The 24,385-nt window shown below is 41.2% G+C and overlaps 1 protein-coding gene and 1 non-coding gene across 4 annotated transcripts in view; one reads left to right on the forward strand and one right to left on the reverse strand.

Annotated features, from left to right (window-relative positions):
- The window catches only part of SINHCAF (SIN3-HDAC complex associated factor), a 32,708-nt gene extending 8,684 nt beyond the window's left edge, over positions 1–24,024 (reverse strand). Inside the window, exons 1-4 of one of the 3 annotated variants that reach the window (XM_030322108.2) lie at positions 23,740–24,024; positions 6,965–7,112; positions 5,592–5,691; positions 3,551–3,677 (exon numbers count right to left, since the gene is read on the reverse strand). In XM_030322108.2, the coding sequence (XP_030177968.1) occupies positions 3,551–3,677; positions 5,592–5,691; positions 6,965–7,092 (355 nt within the window). In that variant the 5' untranslated portion in view covers positions 7,093–7,112; positions 23,740–24,024. Of the gene's footprint in view, positions 1–3,550; positions 3,678–5,591; positions 5,692–6,964; positions 7,113–21,400; positions 21,835–23,392; positions 23,595–23,739 lie in introns of those variants that run through there. The other 2 variants (XM_030322106.2, XM_030322107.2) reach the window with 2 other exon arrangements.
- Positions 13,667–13,770, forward strand: LOC115519531. Its single transcript, XR_003970540.1, has one exon. It is a non-coding gene; the product is annotated as a U6 spliceosomal RNA (small nuclear RNA).
- Positions 24,025–24,385: the final 361 nt, after the last annotated feature.

The following is a 24,385-nucleotide window of genomic DNA, read 5'->3' on the forward strand; positions in this document are numbered from 1 at the left end:
GCAATTCACAATGCACATGGGAAAACCCAGTTTCAGTCTAAGCCTCCAAAGCCCACACACCTTTTTCAAAGGGATTTATCTTCAGTCTCCAATCCCTCCTTCCACAACACAGCTTTATAATAAAAATCTAAAATTACACTGGACATATTCCCTTAGGTAAGGTGAAATTTAGTCAGGTTTCACTTTTCCCATAATTAAAGGGAGGAGCTAAGAACATACATATGAATAATCAATTCCTCTAACCTTCAAGTGGTAGAAGAAAATTACTATTTCTCAAATGTTCATTAAAACACTTAGTGAGAATGGAGGGTTGGCTCAGTCTTTTTCTTTTCCCCTGGTGATAGCTGGTTAAGAAAGGAACATGTATAAACAATCCAGTTACAAAATGGGTAGAGGATGTTAATAGACATCTATCCAAAAAAGATAAAAAAGGACAAGAAGTAAGTGTTGGCAAGGATGTGGAGAAAAAGGAACCCTCATGCATTGTTGGTAGGAATGCAAACTGGTGCAACTACTGTTGAAAACAGTATGGAGGTTCCTCAAAAAACTAAAAATAGAACTATCCTACAACCCAGCAATTGCACTGCTAGGTATTTATCCAAGGGATACAGATGCGCTGTTTCGAAGGGGCACATGCCCCCCACTGTTTATATCAGCACTATCAACAATATCCAAAGTATGGAAAGAGCCCAAATGTCCATCGATGGATGAATGGATAAAGAAGATGTGGTATATACATAAAATGGAGTATTACTCAGCAACCAAAGAATGAAATCTTGCCATTTGCAACTACGTGGATGAAACTGCAGGGTATTATGCTAAGTGGAATTAGTCAGAGAAAGACAAAAATCATATGACTTCACTCATATGAGGACTTTAAGAGACAAAACAGATGAACATAAGGGAAGGGAAACAAAAATAATATAAAAACAGGGAGGGGGACAAAACAGAAGAGACTCATAAATATGGAGAACAAACAGAGGGTTACTAGAGGGGGTGTGGGAGGAAGGATGGGCTAAATGGGTAAGGGGCACTAAGGAATCTACTCCTGAAATCATTGTTGCACTATATGCTAACAAATTTGGGTGTAAATTTTAAAAAATAAAATAAATAAATAAATTTCAAAAAAAAAAATTAAAAATAGAAATGATTATTTGATCGTATTATTACCCTAATTTTTTGATAAGATATATGCACCCCTGTGTTTACTGCTGTTACTTACAATAGCCAAGATATGGAAGCAACCCAAATGTCCATCTATATAGATGAATGGATAAAGATGTGGGGGTGGGGAATGTCTGCAATGGAATACTACACAGCCATTAAAAAGGAGATTCAAAAAGAAAAAGGTTTCCAGGGGCGCCTGGGTGGCGCAGTCGGTTAAGCGTCCGACTTCAGCCAGGTCACGATCTCGCGGTCCGTGAGTTCGAGCCCCGCGTCAGGCTCTGGGCTGACGGCTCAGAGCCTGGAGCCTGTTTCCGATTCTGTGTCTCCCTCTCTCTCTGCCCCTCCCCGTTCATGCTCTGTCTCTCTCTGTCCCAAAAATAAATAAACGTTAAAAAAAAATTAAAAAAAAAAAAAAAAAAAAAAAAGAAAAAGGTTTCCAATGAAGTAGATGGAGCTAGAGAGGATTATGCCTAATGAATAAGTCAGAGAAAGACAAATACCATGTAATTTCACTCATGTGGAATTTAAGAAACAAAACATGAACATAGGGAAAATAAAGACTCAACTATAGAGAACAAACTGAGGGTTAATGGAGGACACTTGTTGTGATGAGCAGCGGGTACTGTACGTAAGTGACCAATCACTGAATTCTCCACCTGAAACTATTATTACACTGTTTGTTAACTGGAATGTAAAGAAAAACTTGAAAAAAACTTTTAAAGAACATGTATAGTTAAAATACATACCTATTTCATATCACCTAAATATTTTACTATAAAGTATTAAAATATTTTAGTCGAAGATTAAACATATCATCAGAATAACTATGGACTGGTAACACCTACTTAAAAGAGCAGAAAGTTAGCAGATGATCTGCAAAGGCTTCAGAGTCGTGGGCACTGGTTATATACTACCTCAAGGAGCAGGGTGGTGTTGCAGAAAGAGCAAACAGCTTTGAAGCTAGACAAACCTGAGGTCAAACTCATCTCTATCATCTTTACTAAGTAACCTGGCTCAAGGTTAAATCACCACTCTACTTCCTATCCTAATCTCTAAAACAAATTACTGAGATAACTATGTGTGTAAAATGCTTGGTACATCTACCAAAACGTCCCAAGAGATGACAGTTTTCCTTTCCTCGCTCTACCTTATCAGTGTATTTAACTCTCTTTTACCATTTTTCTAAAACAAGCATTGATGTTATTTTGTCTAACAGCGTCCTACAAATTGTTTTTATAATCCTGAAAACTCTCTGACCAGTCCACAACCTCATCTACAGTTTTGAAAAAGCTCTGAAAACAGAGTCTATTCCTAACCCATTTGGCCACAAAATCTGGCTTGACATGAACTATAACATTAGGGTAGCCAAACCTGACTAGCCCATGCAAGTTTTATTTATTCCACCTTTGTGAATATGACTACATTTCTACGACAGAAATACTAATGTGTTTGATTTCAGTTGTTTTGCCTCAGAAACCCTCCCCTCATTGTGTTACATATAACAAACAACATTATATGCACTGCAATTCCTTTTCAAAAGCTGAAATCTAAATTCCGAAATACAGAAGTACCACTACAGATGCTCTCCCCCTCAACAACTTCCTTTAAGAGTAGATGAACCTGATATTAATTTATCATTCCTTTCCCATTCCATCACTCCACACAACACACACTGTCCCAGAAACCTGAAAGTCCTGAGGCTAGCTTTACCGCAATATGTAAGTTATGATTTCTAAAGTTACTTTCCAGAAAACCTGGGCTTTAGTCTCAGACTGTCCATAATATTATTTACATACCTAGTTCTGCACATCTCCAGACCTCTATTTCCTTATGCATAAAATCAAGTAAACAAGCTTGAAAAATTCATCTTCTAGAACTTAACATGTCAATAAACAGATCAGAGTGGTCAGAGCGATCTCCATACAATCTGAAGAAGTGGTCAGCTAGTCAAATTACTTTTATGTCATCAGGACTAAAGATAGAGTTTCAAGGGGCACCTGGGTGGCTCAGTCAGTTAAGCACCCAGCTTAGCTCAGGTTCATGATCTCTCAGTTGGTGGGTTTGAGCCTCATGTCGGGCTCTGTGCTGACAGCTCAGAGCCTGGAGCTTCCTTCAAATTCTGTGTCCCCCTCTCTCTGCCCCTCTCCTCCCCTTCATGCTCTCTCTCAAAAATAAACATTAAAAATAAAACAAAACAAAATAAACATTAAAAATTTTAAAAGATTTCATAGAAATATCTCTACCACGTTGACAATGCCTTGCAACACTTTAAAGAAAATAACTTTAAAAAACTATACATACCATATGCCACCCCCAGGTAAAAATAAAAACCAAACAACTATTCTTAACTACTCTTGTTTCAGTATCAAAACCTCAAACTTACTGTGACGTTTGAATTCCTTCTGTAGTTTACTGATCTGGTTGCTTTTTATCCTGTTTCCAGATAAAGTTTTCACTTTCTTTGGTTTCAATGTTGTCTTCAGACTGGGTCCTGCCCTTGCATCTACCACCTGGAAGAAAATACTGAATATTTAATACCACTTAAAAAATGACACCTCTTGTATTCCTTTAGTTCAGACAAATGCCTATTTGAAGGAGCCTAAATTGAGAAGCAGTTTTCTACTTAAGAGTGTTTGAGAGCCCATGTGCACTTTTAATCATCACATGGTATTAAAGAATAATTTATCTCGTGGGGTTTTTTCTTCAAAGCAGGCAATAGTAACAATATACTGTACAAAAAATTTAAATAGATTTATATATGGTAAGAATGACCCAAAAGGTTAAAGAAAATCAAGACTTACAACAACTAACATTTCTATCAGACAGTGTTTTACAGTCTGCAAAAAGCTTTCATACTTTTTTTTTTTTTTTTAAATAGAGAGTAGACACACGCTCCCAGGAGGGGCAGAGACAGAATCCCAAGCAGGCTCTATGCTGTCACACTGCTGGTGCTATACCAGAGGCAGGGCTTGAACCCACAAATGGTGAGATCATGACCTGAGCCAAAACCAGGAGTCAGATGCTTAACCAACTAAGCCACCCAGGCTCCCCTTTCATACACTTTTGAGTTTACTTTCACTACAAAGCAGTAAGGGGACTATTTGTTAACTCCAATTTAGGGTGAAAGAAAACAAGAAATTATCTTTTGCCTTATTTCACTAAACTAGTAAGTGGGCAAGAATGGGTAGAGAGGGATACAAGACTCAAATTAACGTTTTCACAACTATGCTGTATGTTCTTTTCACCATACACTTTAATCCCTAAGGTCATTTACATGATGGCAATGGCATGTTCTCCCATAGTCTACCATGGCCATTGGTCTAGACCTACACGGTACTATTTCTTACAAATTTATTCACATTTACTATTTGCAGATTTGTACCCTTAAAAAGGTTGTCATCATCTTCAAAATCACAATTTTCAACTTCTCCAGACAAACTATTAAAGAAAATTCCCTTTTTATAAATTAACAGACCCACAAAAACCTATCAAAATAATGTAACACAGTAACCAAAGGAAAATGTAAGGCTAATACTAGTGTTAGGGGGAAAAAAGATAAAGAATAAATGCATGCTGGCTTAAAAACAAGTATTTTGTATAAATGCCATAAATGTTTTAAAAGCTAGCATAAGACTTAACAGTGCTGTTCTGATCACTGAAAACCAATGACAAAGGGCAAACAGAATACACATTTACATACCACTACAATCTCAACTAGATTTAAATATACAGAGTAAGAATAGCTTCCACATAACTGATCACTATGTGTTATATTTTATATATAAATCTCATTCAGTTCTCACAACAGCTCTGTGGGATAGCTACTATGTTTCCATTTTATAAGTAAATGGAAATTGCCCAAAATTCGCAACTAGTAAGGCAGGATTCAAATCCAGTTCTGGTGCTAAATCCTATGTGCTCATTATACTACCTCCAGGAATTAGGATAAATGTTCCCCTGAGATGAAAAAAGGATCCATGTCTAATTAACCTTAGGAAATACATGAAATGTACACTGTGAATCTCTAAAATGGGGATACTGGATACAGCCTCAGGGAAATGATACACTACTCAAAATTTTGCTTCTAAACATGCCAAAATGTTAAGTAATTATATCTGAGCAGCAACTTGTGTTTTTCTTTATTCTTTTCACTTTTCCATCTATGGAACGTGCTACTTCCTAAATTGGGAGAAAACTAATGTTACTTTAAATGTAATAGAAGTTATCTGGGCACTCAGGTTGCTCAGTCAGTTAAGCACCCAAATCTTGATTTCAGTTTAAGTCATGATCTCACGGTTCATGGGATTGAACACTGCGTCTGTTAGTGCAGAGCCTGCTTAGGATTCTCTCTCTCCCTCTCTCTCTCTCTCAAAACAAATAAATGTAATAGAGGTATAACTGAGAAAGACAAAAGATGAACTAACATGATTCCAGTTTTTTTTTGATCCTGCTGGCAATTTCTTCCATCTTTTCACAAGCAGGACACAGGCATTACAGATGTCTCCTGAACGAGTCTCATGCAACCTAGTAAGAAAACAATCAAACTTTTATTAGACTCATTTATATTTAAGAATTCATGCGAGTGTATTTCTTTTGGAAAAAAAAATCCAATTACAGTTTATAGATGCTATTGCTAATTGTCCTGGATGATACAGTTACATAGTTTCTATAGCACATTTTAGAAATATAATTAACTCCTAGATCCAATGAACCAATTCTATGTACTGCAATTTGGTAATTTTAAAATAAAATAATAATAAAATTTAAGACCTAGAGGAGATCCTGGTCAATATGGTTTAAAACAAGGTTGTCCACTTAATCTTTTTTGAAGTGCGTAGATATTTCCATAAGCAACAAAATGCCACTCTTTACATAAAATAATGTGTCATGATATTCTGGTTTTACAACACACAAAACCCAAGAGGCACTGTAATTTTTAAAAAATGATTATACCTGCATAAGGGGAAGAAATCTGTAACACTAGTCAACCAAGCTCTTTATAATTATATCTTTGAAGAACTTTCATTACTACACTTTTCCTGTATTATAAATACATACAGAAAAATACTGGTAACTTTTATCATGTATACCATTGGAAATGAAGACATTAAGTGACAAATGTAATTTAAAAAGGCAAAGTTGGCAGAAACTCTTTTTGACAACCTTCAAAATAAGCACAAAATACAGGATTAACAATAAGTAATCAACAAGTATTTTGATAAGAGAAACAAAGTGGTAAAAATAACTTCTAACATGGGAAATGGTTCAACATGAACTATTCTATTTTATCCAAGTATTTGTTGGAAAGTAAATTCCACTTTACTAAGCAGGTTTATTGTCAAAAGATAAAGAACAAAATTATAAAATGAAATGTACCCTGACAGATCTCAGGGCAGAACATTAAGTCTTATTAGCATCCTCAGCAGGATGGGTTAAAATACATTTCCATAATTTAGAAAAACAATGCAAAGAACAGAAAACTACCAGAGGACAACTAGTATAAGACAGAATAAGAGTAATTTCTTAAAAGTCTTTTATATCTTGATGTTAAAAACAAAAGAGTTTGATTATAACTACAAGGGGCTTCACAATTTGTAGTTCCTTATAATCTGGAAAAGGGTAGGCTGTCAGTATTGATTTGTTTTAAAAAGCAAGAACCTTAAAATAGCCTAGATGAGAATGTAAGTGATTTTAATTTATTAGCACATTGCTCCAATTGCCTGCCTCGCCTGGAAGGATTTCCGTAAGCTATGATCTTTTTCACTCTAAGAATGGTAAAAACATCAGATGATCTTACCCAAAACAGCTCTGGAAGTCCTTTTCATAGCGTTTACTGTCAGTGAATCGAGAACTGGAGGACTTAGCTCTGCAAATACAGCAGCCCTCTATACTTCGGTACATCTTTGGCTTGTGAAAACCAAACATCTTTTCTTCTGGGCAATAGTCTGTAAAGCCAGGGGAATTGACACAGCTTTATGAGGGCTATAACAAGAAACCATTAAAAGAGAGTTGTCTGCTCCACCCCAACCCTGGCAACTTGATATTACATGACCAAGCCAGACAGAAGGGCTGTGGGGAAGTCCTCCTGGATCTCCCTCCATTCTTGGCACTACCCCGGCAAGTGTATAAAACACAAAAAATAACTCAGTTTTTTAACAAGGTCGGTCTCTATCACACCTCCTTCTACCCTCCTGGCCACACTCATTCTAAAACTGAGGGGAGGGAGGCATTTTTAAAAATCAACTTTTTAAGCAAAAAATGTAACAGTCTCCCCACTATAAAATGATGGAATCATGCACAACAAAGGGCACATCCTAAAATGTAAAGTAAGGCACCCCCTTTCTATTCTGCACCTTTACACTGAAATGATTCCCAGCTGGGGAAGTTTTGAGCATTTACCATGACCACTATTTGACATTAAGCACACAAGTAGCTCAATAGTCATCAACCCATAATACCTTGCCCTATGGGAAGTTTAGAGGGGATTTCTTCTGTGATAAAGAGAAGTTCTAAGCTGGCAAGTTGACTGAAAGGAGGATGTAAAATTCACAAAAATCCAAAGTCAGGATTTAAGAATAATAATTTTATAAAATCATTAAAATGGATTAAAAACGAGCTCATATTTCCTGACCATTGGTCTGTTCAGTTGTTAGAGGTTTTTAGAGCTCTTCTATGAAGTCCTGTGCCTGAGCAGTGAGGCAGATATCCAGAATGTTGAGATAAACCTATTGATTCTCTGATCAAAAAAAAAAAAAAAAATCTCAACATCATGCAAGGAAGGAAGAAACAGTCCTAGAGCTAGACGTATAAAAAAAATGTATTTGGCAGTAAATACACGCCTTAGAAGAAATTTAGAATATCCAAACCGGGGTACTTTGGTGGCTCAGTCGGTTGAGCATCCGACTTCGGCTCAGGTCATGACCTCATGGTTCATGAGTTGGAGTGAGTCTCACATGGGCTCCCTATTGTCAGTGCAGAGCCCGCTCTGGATCCTCTGTCCCTGGCCCCTCTTTTTCTGCCCCTCCTCCACTCTCTCTCTCAAAAATAAATTAAAAATATTAAAAAAAAAATCCAAACCAAGGGCCATTTTCACCAGAACATCTAGACTAAGAGAGGGAATAAAAAGGCAATGAATATACAAACTAAACCCCAATGGACAAGTGTATGTAAGGATCCAACTAAAAATCATCATAAAAGCATCACATACAGCATCAATAAGTTACAAATACCAATTAGACTGGTGCTTATAGTGTTAGGAGTTATAACCACAGAACACTATCCTTTTAAAGTTCTTTTAGAAATACACTGAAATACAGGAGTTAAGACAAAAACTTTAGTACTCTGAAATGGGATCTCTCGTCTGATCCCATTTCACCTCAGTTCTGGTTAGTATACCAGAGCAAGTACTTATGAAAGCAATTCAGAGAAATAATGTAATATCCAGGCTGTGTGTATGTCTCTCTGAGATGGAGGAATTCTGAAATATGGGCAAGGACTTTTGATTTGTTTTTAAGAAAATATTTTATTAGCAAACAATCAGCTAAACACTGAAGCTTTCATTTTAAACAAGGGCTATTGTTTATCAAGTGTTCTTTAATGTTTTTGTTGGTGAGAGAAGCAGGCAAAGAATGGTGTGGGGCAGAAGTCCACTGATGCATTTCAAAAATTAAGTTTAAAGTTTCTTCAATTTAAGAATTGTTAAAACAAGAAATATTCTTAGTTGATTATTTTTGTTCAATGGAGTACTTGGGAACTTGATTTTGAGAGAAAAAAAAATAATGAAGACACTCCATAGTAGGAAAAGGTGTGGGGAGGCCTGTGAAATGAAACAGTTTTTGTTTGCTTTTTTTTCAAATAAACCCAAGTGATAAATGAAAATGGTTATGTGTTGCTTTGGAAAAAAATAATGTCAAATGACACAGGATAATTAATACAAATTAAAAAAAAAAGTGGTAGAAAAGTAGAAGTTATTGCTTCAATTTGTATATTCCTGTTTTGAGGCCAAAATGTTCCATAACTCTTTCCAGTCCTCGCACTAATATGGGGGCTCCCCAAACTCCCCTAACATTCTCCATTACCATCAAGAAGGTCAAAAGTCCACACTTCCTCTTACAGCTTCATCAATGACTCTAGAAAACTTCAGCCTCCCTTCTCAGCAAGGACAAAGGAAGTACAGCAAGAAAGGCCAGTTCATTCCATTAATACACAGACCAAATCCTATTACAACAGATAGATTCCTATCTCTCCCCTCACAATCCCCTACCCTTTCCACAAATAAACATGCCAACAAAACCAAACAGTATTTGAAAAACAAAACAAAAAAACACAGCATTTGGGTAGGAACTACTGCCTGGATTGACCAAGAAACCAGTTTGTGCCAGTCATTATGCTTGGGTTAATCGTAACCCTAAGAAATGTTAGGGTTATAGCTAAATACTGAGGCTTTCCTTTTTATAATCAGCTATTGTGAATCAAGTGTCCATCTTCAATATGATTTTTTTTAATTTACTTTAATACTTTTTTTTTTTTTTAGTTTATTTATTTTTGAGGGGCGGGGGGAAGGGCAGAGAGGGAGAAGAGCAAGAATCAAAAGCAGGCTTGGCACCATCAGTACTCAAACTCCCGATCCAGGAGATCACGACCTGAGCCCAAGAGCCCCTTCAGTATGATTTCTTTGTTGGTGGGGATCTCCACAAAACTTACCCAACAGCCCTGCAAGACATCCCATTCTTCAGATTTAATAATATTCGTTTTTACATACCAGGCAAAATAAAATAGCCTGGTATCTTCTGACTGATCCTTTATGCAGCTCTGTGACCTTACGTTCGTCCTAATAAAATTCAGCTTAAATATCTGAAAGTGGTCTAAATCCTAGGTCCACACTCTTCCAAGCAGTGTTAAATGCAGTAAGGTGCAAGGCACTTGCCCTGATGCAACACACAAGTAGCATATGAACCTTTTAATGGATGATTACTTAATAAACTTATTAAACCTTTTCTGAGCTTATTCCTGCACTCAAGAGGCACCTGGGAATCTGCAGCAAATACACAGGGGTTTCATTTTGGGCTTTGTTTACAGCAACCCAGTTAAGCAGTGGTTGGTGTTTAACCATTTTGAAGCTTTGCGGAGCCCAGGAGACTAATGAAAGCATTTTCACGAGAATCTATAGACCTACATGTGTTAAAAACTAACAAACAAGAAAAATCCCTACCTAATCTCCAGAGGAAAATTAAGGGCACAAAATGACTCTGAAAGCAAGTGATTTTAGTGATTTTTTTAATGTTATTTTTGAGAGAAAGAGCATGAGCAGGGAGGGGCAGAGAGAGGAAGACAGAATCCCGAGCAGAATCCGTGCTGTCAGCAGAGCCTGATGTGGGGCTCGAACCACGTACTGTGAGAACATGACCTGAACCAAAGACAAGAGTCAGACACATAACACACTCAGGGCACCCAGGCACCCCCTAACTTACTTTTTATATAGAGTGGAGGTAGGTAAGCAAGACACAATTTGATTTTAAACTTGGGATTTCGTTATTTCAACAAACCTGGTGGTTCTTTAGAATACTTCTTTCCCAGTTCCACAGATGTACAATATTAAATGATTCCTCCAGAACAATTTATTTGTTCAAATGACACTGTAAACTGTTAAAGTATTTGTGACTTAAAAAAAAAAATTTAATGTTTATTTATGTTTGAGGCAGAGACAGAGCATGAACGGGGGGAGGGCCAGAGAGAGAGGGAGACACAGAATCTGAAACAGGCTCCAGGCTCTGAGCTGTCAGCACAGAGCCCCATGCGGGGCTCGAACTCACGGACCACAAGATCATGACCTGAGCCAAAGTCAGACGCCTAATGGACTGAGCCACCCAGGTGCCCCTATTTGTGACTTTTGTATCTATTCTCATAGGCGTCAAATTAATTCAGCAGTTTAAAAAAAATTTTTTTTAATGTTTATTTCTGAGAGAGAGTGAGCAGAGCACAAGTGGGGGAGGGGCAGAGAGGGAGGGTTACAAAGAATCCGAAGCAAGCTCCAGGCTCTGAGCTGTCAGCACAGAGCCCTACGCCAGGCTCGAACCCACGAACCGCGTGATCATGACCTGAGCCGAAGTCAGACTCTTAACCAAATGAGCCACCCAGGCACCCCTAATTCAGCAGTTTTAATAGAAGGAAGCTATTACCATCTGCTCCCTAATTGATGAATAATTATAGAAGAAGAGTGGACACATACAATCTCGCTCTTAAGCATGTGGGGAAAACAGAAGAAAATTAAGTTTTGAGATAGAGCCAAAAATGAGTAAAGACTTAAAATGATTATTAAAAACTGCCATTTGTCTTCTAAAATTAGATAATGGCGATGGATGCAAAACTCTGTAAGTATACTAAAAACCACTGAATCACATACTTTAAAAGTGAATTTTACAGTGTGTGAATTATATCTCAGTAAGCTTGTTTTTAAAAATGAAAATAGGGATGCCTAGGTGGCTCAGTCAGTTAAGCATCTGACTTCAACTCAGGTCATGATTTCAAGGTTTTTGAGTTTAAGCCCTGCACTGGGCTCTGTGCTGACAGCTCAGAGCATGGATCCTGCTTTGGATTCTGTGTCTCCCTCTCGCTATGCCTCTCCCCACTCACTCTAGGACTCTCTCTCTCAAAATAAATAAACATTAAAAAAAAGTCTCTAGCGGGTGAGGATGGAGGTTGTGGAGAATGGGAACCCTCTTGCACTGCCAGTGGGAATGCAAACTGGGGCAGTTGTTCTGGAAAACAGTATGAAGGTTCCTCAAAAAATTAAAAATAGGACGACCCTATGACCCAGCAATAGCACTACTAGGAATTTACCCAAGGAATACAGGAGTGCTGATACACAACAGCATATGTACCCCCAAGTTTGTAGCAGCACTTTCAACAACAGCCAAATTATGGAAAGAGCCTAAATGTCCATCAACTGATGAATGGATGATAAAGATGTGGCTTATATATACAAAGGAATTTTACTTGGCAATGAGAAAGATGAAATCATGCTATTTGCAGCAATGCGGATGGAACTGGAAGGTATTATGCTGAGTGAATTAGTCAGTAAGAGAAGGACAGATATCATAAGTTTTCACTCATGTGTGTCTGAGAAACTTAACAGAAGTCCATGGGGGAAGGGAAGGGGAAAGAAAGTTATAAACAGAGAGGGAGGGAGGCAAACCACAAGAGACTCTTAAATACAGAGAAGAAACTGAGGGTGGATAGGGGGGTGGAGGAGAGGGAAAATGGGTGATGGCACTGAGGAGGGCACTTGTTAGGATGAGCACTGGGTGTTGTATAGAAGCCAATTTGACAATTAATTATTAAAAATAATGATAAAATAAAAAATCTTTAAAAAAGACCTAATCTCTCTAAATTAATTAATTAATAAGAAAAGATGAAAAGAAAGAAAAGAAAATAGACTAGGGCACCTGGGTAGCTCAGTTGGGTGTCTGACTCGTGGGTTTCAGCTCAGGTCATGATCTCATGGGTTCATGGGTTTAAGCCCCAAATCAGGCTCTGTGCTGACAGTTCAGAGCCTGCTTCGGATTCTACCCTGTGTCTCTGTCTCTCTCAAAATAAATGAATAAACTTTAAAAACAGAAATGAAAACAGACTGGGTTACGAATTCTCCTGTCTTTATATATCTTTGCAACCTCAACATCTAGAATAATGCCAGTCACTTAGTAGGTACTCAATAAACGTGCTGATTCAACTTTTTTAAAAGTTGTTTTTTAAAAAAAGTTGTTTATACAACATTTCATGTTTTACAAGGCACTTTCATTAACATTATTTCTTTGGCTGCTATCAGCAAACAACCACAAATTTTAAAAAACATTCAGGGGCACCTGGGTGGCTCAATCAGGTAAGCATCTGACTCCTGATTTCAACTCAGGTCATGATCTCATGGTTTGTGGGTTCAAGCTCCACATCATGGAGCTGTGCGCTGACAGGGCAGAGCCTGCTTGGGATTCTCTCTCTGCCCCCTTCTCCTGCTCGCATGCACACTCTCAATATTTAAAAAAAACTGTAACAAACACGAATCAACCAGCTAAATTACTGTTCTGTCCAAATTAATTCAATCTCCCAAAGTTAACAAGATTAAATGGTTAAGTCAGCAAAAACTAGAAGAGAAATAGCTGTAATTATATGGGCAAATATTGTAACATAGACAACAAAAAGTGAATTTTTGAAAATGCAATAATTAGTTCTAAAATATGATTATTGGTGGGTTTTTTTTTTTCACTTTAAAGCTGTACATTTCATATAAATCTAATGATCAAATTAACGAAAGGATGGGGAATGCAGCCTTAGTGTTAAAACAAGGAAAGTGTAGGGGCAAACTGTTTAAAAAAAAAAAAAAAGGAGCAAATCTATTCTTTATTTATTTATAAAGTAATCTGTAGGCCCTACAAGGGGGGCTTGAACTCATGCTCTTGCCAACTGACTGAGCCAGCCAGCAGCCCCATCGAAAGGACCAATTCTAGTGTGATTCGGCAGCACATATACTAAACTGGAATAATACAGAGAAGATTAGCACGGGCCCTGCGCAAGGATGACACGCAAATTTGTGAAGCGTCGCTTATTTTTTGGAAACCAATTTGACAATGTATATTAAAAAAAAATGATAAAGGAGGAAAAAAAGGACCAATTCTAATCTAAAGAGATTATGAAGCCAAGAGCAGGGATGATATATTTTACACTTAATTCAACACACATAGGTTTACTAAGTGCAATGTAATATAAATGGAAGCAAAAGGAATCTTCACAGCAATAGCTAATATTGAAGGTATAATATTTAATTCTAAGTTTATTTATTTTTTTTAAAACACGTTTTCTTTTTTTTTTAATTTTTTTTTTTTAACGTTTATTTATTTGTGAGACAGAGAGAGACAGAGCATGAACGGGGGAGGGTCAGAGAGAGAGGGAGACACAGAATCTGAAACAGGCTCCAGGCTCTGAGCGGTCAGCACAGAGCCTGACGCGGGGCTTGAACTCACAGACCGCGAGTCATGACCCGAGCCTGAAGCCGGACGCTTACCGACTGAGCCACCCAGGCGTCCCTTTAATTCTAAGTTTAAAGATGATCTTTTAACAACACTAAATTCACTTTAAGCCTGACTTTAATCAGGAAACAGTATCAAGAGGGGGACCTGATGTGGCTCAGTCAGAAGAGCGTGCAACTCTTGATCACAGGGTCAGGATGTTCGAGCCCCATGGTTGGGTTGTAGAGATTACGTAAATAAATAAAACTTTTTTTAACAAGGAAACAGTATGAAGAGTAGTAAAATGCAAATTTTAAAGTTTTTAAGTACCCTTTTAAATATGGAATTGGAGACAGGGAGGTGAAGAACTTAATTCTGCAGAGTACTGTCTTATCTTTTAAATCTTACAAGGGTGATAATTTAACATCAAGGAAAACAGAGATTTATTTTGTTATGATAAATACAACATCCAATAGGCTCACCTTTTTTGGTACACTTTGAAGGACACCAATAGTTCCTCCTAAATGTAACTTCCCAATTCCACTTTCTAGATTCCTTTCAGGATGTAAAGTTTTTCTTACTTTCAAAAATACCTTTCAGGGGCGCCTGGGTGGCGCAGTCGGTTAAGCGTCCGACTTCAGCCAGGTCACGATCTCGCGGTCCGTGAGTTCGAGCCCCGCGTCAGGCTCTGGGCTGATGGCTCGGAGCCTGGAGCCTGTTTCCGATTCTGTGTCTCCCTCTCTCTGCCCCTCCCCATTCATGCTCTGTCTCTCTCTCTGTCCCAAAAATAAATAAATGTTGAAAAAAAAATTTTAAAAATACCTTTCAAACTCAAAACGCAAAGGGGCACCTGGGTGGCTCAGTCGGTTGAGCGTCCGACTTCGGTTCAGGTCATGATCTCACGGTCGGTGGGTTCGAGCCCCGCGTCGGGCTCTGTGCTGACAGCTCAGAGCCTGGAGTCTGCTTTGGATTCTGTGTCTCCCTCTCTCTGTGCCCCTCCCCCACTTGTGCTCTGCCTCTGTCTCTGCCTGTCTCTCTCAAAATAAACATTTAAAAAAGTTAAAAAAAGAAAAAAGAATGCAACAGATATGTAACATGTGCAGCATGGGAACTATCCAAGATATCTTGTCTGTAATATTAAGCAAGTTGAGTAACAACTATACAGTACAATCCCATAATGGGTTTTTAAATGGGACTTTAAGTACATAAACCTGACTTTCTAAAATATATTTTAAAACCGAAATTAACTAGTGGTTGCCTCTGAGGGAAGCAGAATGAAGGAAGATTACTTTCACTTTACTCCCCTTCTAGCACATGCCCCAAAACCTTAGTTATCATCGCCACACCTTGACTTAACCAAAGTGGTAGTAGCTGACACAGCTCAGAGAGCTTAAACAAACTTCCTCAAAGACATACAGATGGAGAGATACCCCAGTGGGAAACATAGTCCACAGCAGATGAGTTACAGATAGACACTAGAGTCGAAATGGGAGGAAGCTGCAAAGAGACAAGCAAAAGATTTGTAAAGTGGGAAGGAAGCAGCAGTGAACAAAGACAAAAGGAACCAAGCAACCAAAGACAACTTTGAAGTGAAGGAGATTGGCATTTCTTTAGAGCTGAACTTAAATGCAGGATGATGGGAAAGGAGGATATAAACACGAAAAACACCCATGATCAAGAGTTATGAGCAACCCTTAGTTGCTGTAATTTTTAATGCCACCCGCCGACACCATTTTTAGTCAGTGGTATGCTATCTTTAATCACCTGTAAGCACAGGATCCAGTAAACACTAACAGTGTAACTGGAGCAACACTTCACATAAAGAGGTCAACCAGGACTAAGTGTGTTTTGTGTTCTGCTGCTAGGCCACTCGGTTGCAATGTGCCCTAACAATAAGACCTGTGTCATCAGCGCTTAAGGAAAGTCATGAAGCTATTGAACACGATTATTTCCTCTTACCTGTTTCCAGACACTAGTCCACACCCCAGCATCAGAAGTTCTGAATTTACTTTACTCACTTTTAAGGGACAAATTTTAACTTGCCTAGAGGAAAACTGAGAAAGGATGGTAGACCCCACCTGTTTGCCAATGGCTTCTCCAAAAATGCACCTAGTCTCTGAGAAATTATACGGTAAAGTATTTATTATGGCTGTCTACGAAACCCACACTTAGCAGAAGAATGTAGAACTCATCCTACAGGAAAGAGGTCAAACTCAGAAATAAAGTCTTCAACTGAAATAGCATAGGTTAAAAATAAAAAAATCACAAATCCAGGTCTCTGGAGTTTCAGACAGTGTAAAAAAATACTAGGTCCTCCCATTTTGATAGTGTGAAAAAACACTGGGTATGCCGATTCTAGATTGAGTGATTCCAGTGGATGAAAAAACTGTAAAGGTTGGGGAGATAGTATGAATCTTCTCTTAGATGATTAAACAAATAATCAGTTAAGAAACGTAACTACTGTTGAGTCTGGTGAAAAAAGCACTATAATGAGTCAAGTTGGGAGTCTAATTCTGCATTTGTCTTTACAACTGACTAGGAAGTCACTTCTAATTTTATTTGCCCCTCTGCAATATTAGGGTGAAATCTCACTTCCACTTTCCAGGGATGCTGTGAATCAAGAGTATGAAAACACCAGTGTCTATATACCACTTATTCCCTTGAACTTATAGGACTTACACACAGAAATATAAACTCAAGGCACCAGGGTGACTCAGTCAGTTAGGTGTCCAATTATTGATTTCGGCTCAGGTCATGATTTCACAGTTCGTGGAATCAATCCCCGCGTCAGGCTCTTCACTGACAGCACGGGGCCTGCTTGGGATTCTCCCTTCCTGTCTCTCTACCTCTCCCACACTCACACTCTCTCTCTCTCTCTCTCTCAAAATAAATAAATAAACATTTTTAAAAAATATATAAACACTATCCCAGGATATGTCCAACAAATTAAACTAAGGGTAGAATCCTGATTTCTGAAGGCTTTCTTTTAAGTTCCGGTTTGTGCGAAGAGAAACTTGGGTTTTTCTAGGAGATTTTAACATCATGAAATTGGACTATATTCGTTCTGTGAAGCTGTCCTCCTTTCTGAACTTGAGAAAAATGTTAAGAAAGGGGGTATAGCCATACATATCTGGTCTGACCCAAACCGCAGAAAATTTCCTTAAGCTGTCTGACCCTTCCATTTCCTCACCTATAAAATAAGGATAAATCCCAACTCTTCTGAGTACGATCTGTAAAGCACCAACACAAGGACTGGCAAGTCCCAACCTTTAAACACTCTAAATTAATTACATAATCTTCTCTCCCAAACATGTTCCTCCAGTGTTCACCTAACCTTGGTCATCACATATACAGTCACACAAAAAATCTGGAAGTCAACTGGGCTCTCCCTTTTCATCTTCTGCATGACCCTCAACATGTCCACTATGAAATCCTTAAAAATTCTGTTTCTTCCTTCACTTCTCTGGTCCATGTCCCTTCTGTCCCTGCTGCCTAGTTGTCCTTCATCGGGGTGCTGGAGCCTCATAACCGACTTCCTCAGAACCTTCAAACAGGGGATCCCTTCCTAAAGCTCAAACAATCATCTCTTCCAAATTATCAACATGGGCTTCAGGATAATATCTAAACTTCTTGGCAAGAAATGCAAAGCTTTCCAGGATCTGGCCCTGCCTACCAGCTGCTCCAAACTTGGAATCCTGATATTCCAGGATTGTCAAACCAACTTTATTAACTAGCCACATCTCTACTCAGGTTGTTTTACCTGAGATGGTTTCTCCCTCATCCCCTTAACTCAGGAATTAAGAATTTTTAACAAAATCTGTCTATACGTGTATTGTAACACCTAACACAAGATTTTCACATACTTGTTTGCTCTATTATCTCCTCTACTCAATGGTAAACTGTTGCAAGGCAGGAACTAAGTCTTATATTACAACCAGGTGCTGACTGTACATGGTATACAGACACTGGCAGAATTTGTTAATACCTGAAGACTGGGATAGGCAAAACAGATCTGAATAGTATATTTAATGCACAGAATGGGAAACAGTGTCCACAATAAAGAGGTGTATTTAAAAACTAGTGTTTTTAGGGGCGCCTGGGTGGCGCAGTCGGTTAAGCGTCCGACTTCAGCCAGGTCACGATCTCGTTGTCTGTGAGTTCGAGGCCCGCGTCAGGCTCTGGGCTGATGGCTCGGAGCCTGGAGCCTGTTTCCGATGCTGTGTCTCCCTCTCTCTCTGCCCCTCCCCCGTTCATGCTCTGTTTCTCTCTGTCCCAAAATAAATAAATAAATAAATAACATTGAAAAAAAATTAAAAAAAAAAACTAGTGTTTTTAATTTAATGGAGTCATTTTTCTTTAACATTTAGTCTAGAGACTTTTGTATAAAAAAAATTGTGAGGTTCAAAGCTTTACAGGAAATGTAAACCAAGTGAATTACTTTAATTAGAGAAGATTAATAATAAATAACTCAATGCTTTCATAACAACTGGTAGAAAAATACTTATTGCTTATTTGAAGCAAGTATGTGGGGAGGAAAAGATCAGGGGCAAAATAAATCTCAAAACGAGAGCTGTTTAAACTCACCATACATTAACATGACCCAAATTAAAATAACATTAAAACAAATCAAACTTATAATAGGTGGAAACAATACAAAGCTAGAAACGCATCATTTTAGATTAACTGCAACTTTCGTACTTCTGGTGCAAAAAGAAAACCTCCCTTGAAAACAAACTGCCTTCTCTTGGACTAGATGCATTCCCAGATCATTTCCATAATACAGAAAATCTTAGTTGCAGACTCAACTAAAACAGAAACTGAAGAGCTAAAAGACAATGAAATATTTTCAATTTATAACCTCCCAGAGTCAAAATTAAGTATGGGAAATCCAGGTCTCTTGTGGACAAGAGAAATCAGGAAAACAGAAAACGGCATCCTCTCCATTTCCACAAGAGTTTTTGATGTAAAATGGTTGAATCAGAATAATGTCTTCCCAGAACCAGTTTCTGAAGGTGGGGAAGAGGGCCAAAGATACTCATTCTTTCCACTCAACATTTACTGAATATTTCCGCCAGCAATGTCACTGGCCCCAGGCCTCAGTTTTGTCTCCTGTAAAATGTCTATTCCCAAAGTTGTGAGAACAGCCAGTATTTACCAAGCATATTACCTGCTTAATTATTTACAACCTTATGAAGTAGGTATTGCTATTTTGCAGATGACCACAAAGTGACTTATTTAACATGAGCACAGCCTTGCAACCTAAGCATTTTAACTCAAGACCTCCAAACTAACTAGTACTTCAACGAAGGTGTTCCCTTCTTTCTCAGCCAATTATATTCCCAGCACCAGTAAGGAAGAAAAAAAGTTATATTTTTGAAGCAACCTACTATGTGTTGGCATGGTAAATTAACTAACTTGTCCTAATAAAGCTTATGAAGTTGGTTTAGATTTCAAATTAAGCTTAAGCTTTCACCGGTGAAAAACTGATTTTACATGGAAAATCATTATCAAATTGCTTTTTCACATAAATCTGCTAGAGTCTGAGCCCCATGAGCCAGCTTTTTCTAGGGCCTCATTACAACTCGGGGAAAAAAAACGAGCCATCCAGGTTCCAGATCTACAGTTAAGAAAACTATGCAACAGCAGTCTTGAGGCCTGCTGCCCACCAAGGTTCTAGAATACACTACCTATTGAACTTTTCATCACCGAACTCCCGCCAAAAGTAATGCAAGAAGGAAAACAGTAGACCTTGTCTATTGGTCTTTCCCACTCTCAACTCATTCACCTTGATAAACCAAATCTCCGTTGCACATATCATGTGATATTTAAAACAAAAATTAAGCTCTATTGTATTTGAAATTTCCCAGGATATTGAAATTCTAGCTGTAAACCCAGGTATAAAATACTGATTAAGAAAAACAAATGAACGAATCTTAGTCTGCTTACAAAACATCTCTTATGCATCTTAAATAATCACAGAGAAATAAATGCCCAAAGGGAAAGCCATACAAAGTTTTTCACTTTGACATGTTCTTTCTATCCACTGCAGATATGTACTGTTACTATAGTATTAAAAGTTGCCTTTAAGTATTTGTACTTTGGTCACCAAAACATGGGAGAAACATGTCTGTTAAATAACAAAACAATGAGAAGCACAATCTGTACAGATTTTTGGTCAGGGTGTGGCATGTAAAGATACTATTTTCTGGTAACAACCACTTTTAGATTCTAACCCTTAAACATGATCCAAACGCAGGAGAAATCAGGAAAGCAGCAGCAGATACAGTGCTGCTTATCGGATGTCTAGACTGCAGGCAAACCCCAAATACCAAAGAAGCATCCATGTGTCAAACCAGCATAATTTTTGAGCTATGCCTGGGGCCACATACCAAAAAAAAAAAAAAAAAAAAAGATTGGCTTGAAAAGAAAATCTAAGAGGGGTAACCAGAAGGTCAACCCCAGTTTATAGGAACTAGGAAGAAGCTAGCAGGAACATCCAGCCTTTTACCCTGTCACCCCCCCCCCCCCGCAGCTTCCTTCCCAACCCCCATATAAAATCTCCAAGGCCCAATTCTCCACGTGCTAGCTTCTTCAAGGTCATCCTAAGATAAAGCAGTGAACAATCACCAAACATTGAGCCGGCATACCTTTAGGGCAAAGGGGCGATTTTCCCCTTCCCCAAATCATTATATAAATATTTTAAATGCCATCAGGCTTTTCTCCAACTCCTACGGAAACAAACTCCCAGACTTTAATTTAATTTAGATTGAGCAACTAAAAAAACGTGTTCGGTTTTGCGACATACATTATTAAAAGGCTTTTCAAGTCTGGCAAACTCCAGTACAAAAACAGGTGCTTTCAGTGTACTTCTAATGACAAGGTCAAACTCATATTTTTAATTACTAAAATTAAAAGGAAAAAGTTTTTTTCTTTTTAATCTTCCTTAGGACTACCCGAGGTGTGGGGGCAGGGGGAGTATTGCTGGGGTAAAACTGTCTCGCACAGGATCCGTGTTGTTCTAGTCACTAATTCCTAGTCTTCCCAGTTGTCTGTAGTTACCCAAGGTTAGACGGAGAAAATAAAAACAAAGAAATCTACTAGGTCTCGTTACCAGAACAAACTCTGCACCGCCCTGCCACCCCAATAAACCAACCCCACCCGCAACCAAAACAAACCTCGCCCCTCCCGGATCCCCCTCCCACACGTAAACACACAAAGAAAACAGCGGCACGCACAGTTCAGCCACAGTCCTCACTTCCCTTTGTAGGACAACGGGGAGCCCCGAAACTTCCCCACGGTGGTTTTTTCGTGTGTCGTCGGGGCTGGGTCCCCTGAAAGCGCGAGCCACGGCTCGGCTACGAGGGTTTGGGGGTGCTCGCCGCATGCGCCGGCTTCCACGAAAGCAGCAAAATGCCTCTCCCTAGTCCTCCTGCGGCCCTGGCCGCCCCCCCCCCCCCCAACGCGCTTCCCCCTCGGGCAAGCGATGACGGCCGAGAGAGGCACCACGGCAGCAAATAGAAACGCTCCCCGGTGGGTTTGTTGGTAAATAGAACAACTTGGGTCGGGAAGAAAGTTCCTGCGGAGAGCCGCTCGCCTGGGCGAGGGCCGCAGGAGGTGACCCGCGTCCCTCGCCGCCTCCTCCCTCACCTGCGCCGGAACAACGGGCCCCCGCGCACGCCCGCCCGCCCGCCCGGCGCCTCCCGCAGGCCGCGCCTCCCGCACGCCGCGCTGCCGGGGCTTGTTCCTCCTCATGGCTTTGCCCTGACGTAATTCAAACATGGCAACAGTTCGACTTCAAAGGCGAATCCACAGACCTCCCAGACACAAGCTCTGGACCACGGGTAACGGGCCAAGAAGTCGGGGCCACGCTCTCCCGGCCCCTCGGCTGTCGCGGCCCTCGACGCCCGTGCTGAAGCGCGGGGGCCCCGAGACCGCCGCCTCCCCGCCCGCCCGCCCGGAGCGCGGAGCACGCCGCCTCTCCGCGCACCAGCATGGCACCTCATGCGAGCACCGCCGCCAAAGTTTCCCCGCGAGGGGCTGAGGGACAAAAGCCCCTCTCGAAACTCGCCCGAAGTTAGGGGGGCCCGGCCCACACGGCCCTCCGCCCGGCGGCCGCCCCGAGCGCCGGCGGGGCCCGCACGGGCACATGCAGCTCTTTGTTTTCTGTCCAGCCGGGCGCTGCCTACGTGCAGCATCAGGGATGTCGGATTGTTTCTCAGAGGAGAGACACTTGACGATCACCCCGGGGAGAGGTCCAGACCCCGCGCCCCGAGAGTCCGGAGCCTCTCCCCCCGTCCTCCCCTCAGCAGCAGGCCCATTTAATCAAAGTTTTGCAGTGTCCTTGATGAGAAACGCCGATTGCCCGCCCCGCATCAGCGGAGAGTTGGCGACTTTCACTCTGCTTTTTAAACTGGCAAGACGCCATCATCAGCAAATCACATTGTCCTGCCGGCCGGCCCCGACAGCGCCCGCATCTCGCTGCCGGCCCGGATCTGGACACTCACACAGACCTCCGGCGAAAACCAGGGTCGCAGCCCCAAGCACGTGGTCTGTCATGTAGAGCACAAAAAGCAGTGCCCTCCGGAGTTCTCTCACTCCTTCGGCGCAGACAACGCCGTTGCCTCCATCCCCAAGTCAACTTGGCTATGACTGGCCATCTTAAGCCGCACACAGTCGCCTCAGAAAGCCCTCACCGTGGCGCCCACATCTACGCTACAGGTGACTAAATTGCGAACAAAACTTGAGGCTCCACAGACACATTGGCCCCCCGCGCTGCCTGGGCGCGGTCCGGGGGGTGGGGGGGGGAGGCGTTTGGGAGCCGGGCTGCTTCAGAGCGGCCGCGTGTTGCTCTCATTGTCGCATCCGCATCCCTCCGGAGTTCGGCAAACAACGCCACGCCGCGTACACTCCGGCCACCCCCGGCGCTGACCCAAAAGGCCGATTTAAACCCTCTCACGCCCGCCAGCTCGCAAGTAGACGGCAACTTAAGTTTCCGAGCCTACGGCGCTCATTGTCCACCCTTCTCAAACAGGCGCAGGGGGGCTGCAACGAAACTAAACCACGAGGTTCAACCACGGCGCCCGACCACTCCCGAGGCGCGCGCCCACGCGGATGCACCGGCCCGGGGCCCCTTCGCGATTGCCAGCAAGTCGTTTTCCTCTTGGGCCTTCCAGCCACCCGCCTCCTTTTCGCCAGAGAACACTACGGCTAAGAAAAGTCATTGTCACCTTCAACGTGGATCCCTCAACTCCGGCGACTCCTCAGTCGTTTGCAGCCTCCACTCACTTCCCCCACCCCAAGACTTTCGGTTTGCCTCCACTACCCTACCCAATTAGAAAAGGCAAACTAAACGTGTATACAAAAGAACCCGGGGTCTGAAGATCACGAGAACATTGCTCCCAGCAATGCCATCTCCAAGACAAAACTTCCTGTGCGTGCGTGTGTATGTGTGCGTGTGTGTGTGGAAGGACTGGGGGTGGGGGGGGGGGAGGTGAAAAGAGAAAAAAAAAACACACTCTGAAATCAAAGCCTCGTGAGACAGTTTTGCACCAGAGTAATGGTTAGAGTCACTCACCTTCCAAAATCAGCCGTTCCACGCACAATAACGTTCCCGAGGTCTGGAGTGCACGCCAAGCCAGCCCCCCCCCCCTTCTAATCGCTCCCTCCTCCTCAACTGCCTTGTCTAGAAAGATTGTCTCCTGCAGTTCTGCAGTTGCTACCGCTGGCCGGGAAGGTGTAGATTCCGCTTTCCCTCTGCGCACGCGCGTCTCCTGGTACAAAATTCTCCTGAATCGAACTTATTTGCATACGGGCGCGCGCGCGTTGAGGGCTGGGAGGGGAGAAGGCCCGGCGGCCGCGCGCGCTCCCGGGGCCTCTATTGTCCTTTTAAGGGGAGAAGCGCCGCGGCGCGGGAAACGAGGCGGCCAGAGGGAAACGGGGGCGGGGACTGCTTACTACGGCTGACGTCACGTAAACAAACGCCCCCTGGCTGGAGGCTGCGGCGAAGGGGGAGTGGCGGGGTGGGAAAGGCGGAAAGGTTAGCAGTCTAGGGAGAACGTTCGGCTGCTTGACTTGCTTTCCACCCTGAAGTTCTTGGGGCGCACCATTTCGCATCGAAAAATATTTTTGGAAGCTGTTTTTGCAAAATTCTCACACCTATGCCCAGTTTTTGGCTTGAGGCGACAGGGGAGGTGGTCTTGCAAGCACCCAGACGGAATTTA

The sequence above is a fragment of the Lynx canadensis genome, chromosome B4 (assembly GCF_007474595.2).
Source record: "Lynx canadensis isolate LIC74 chromosome B4, mLynCan4.pri.v2, whole genome shotgun sequence".
Lineage (NCBI taxonomy): Eukaryota > Metazoa > Chordata > Mammalia > Carnivora > Felidae > Lynx > Lynx canadensis.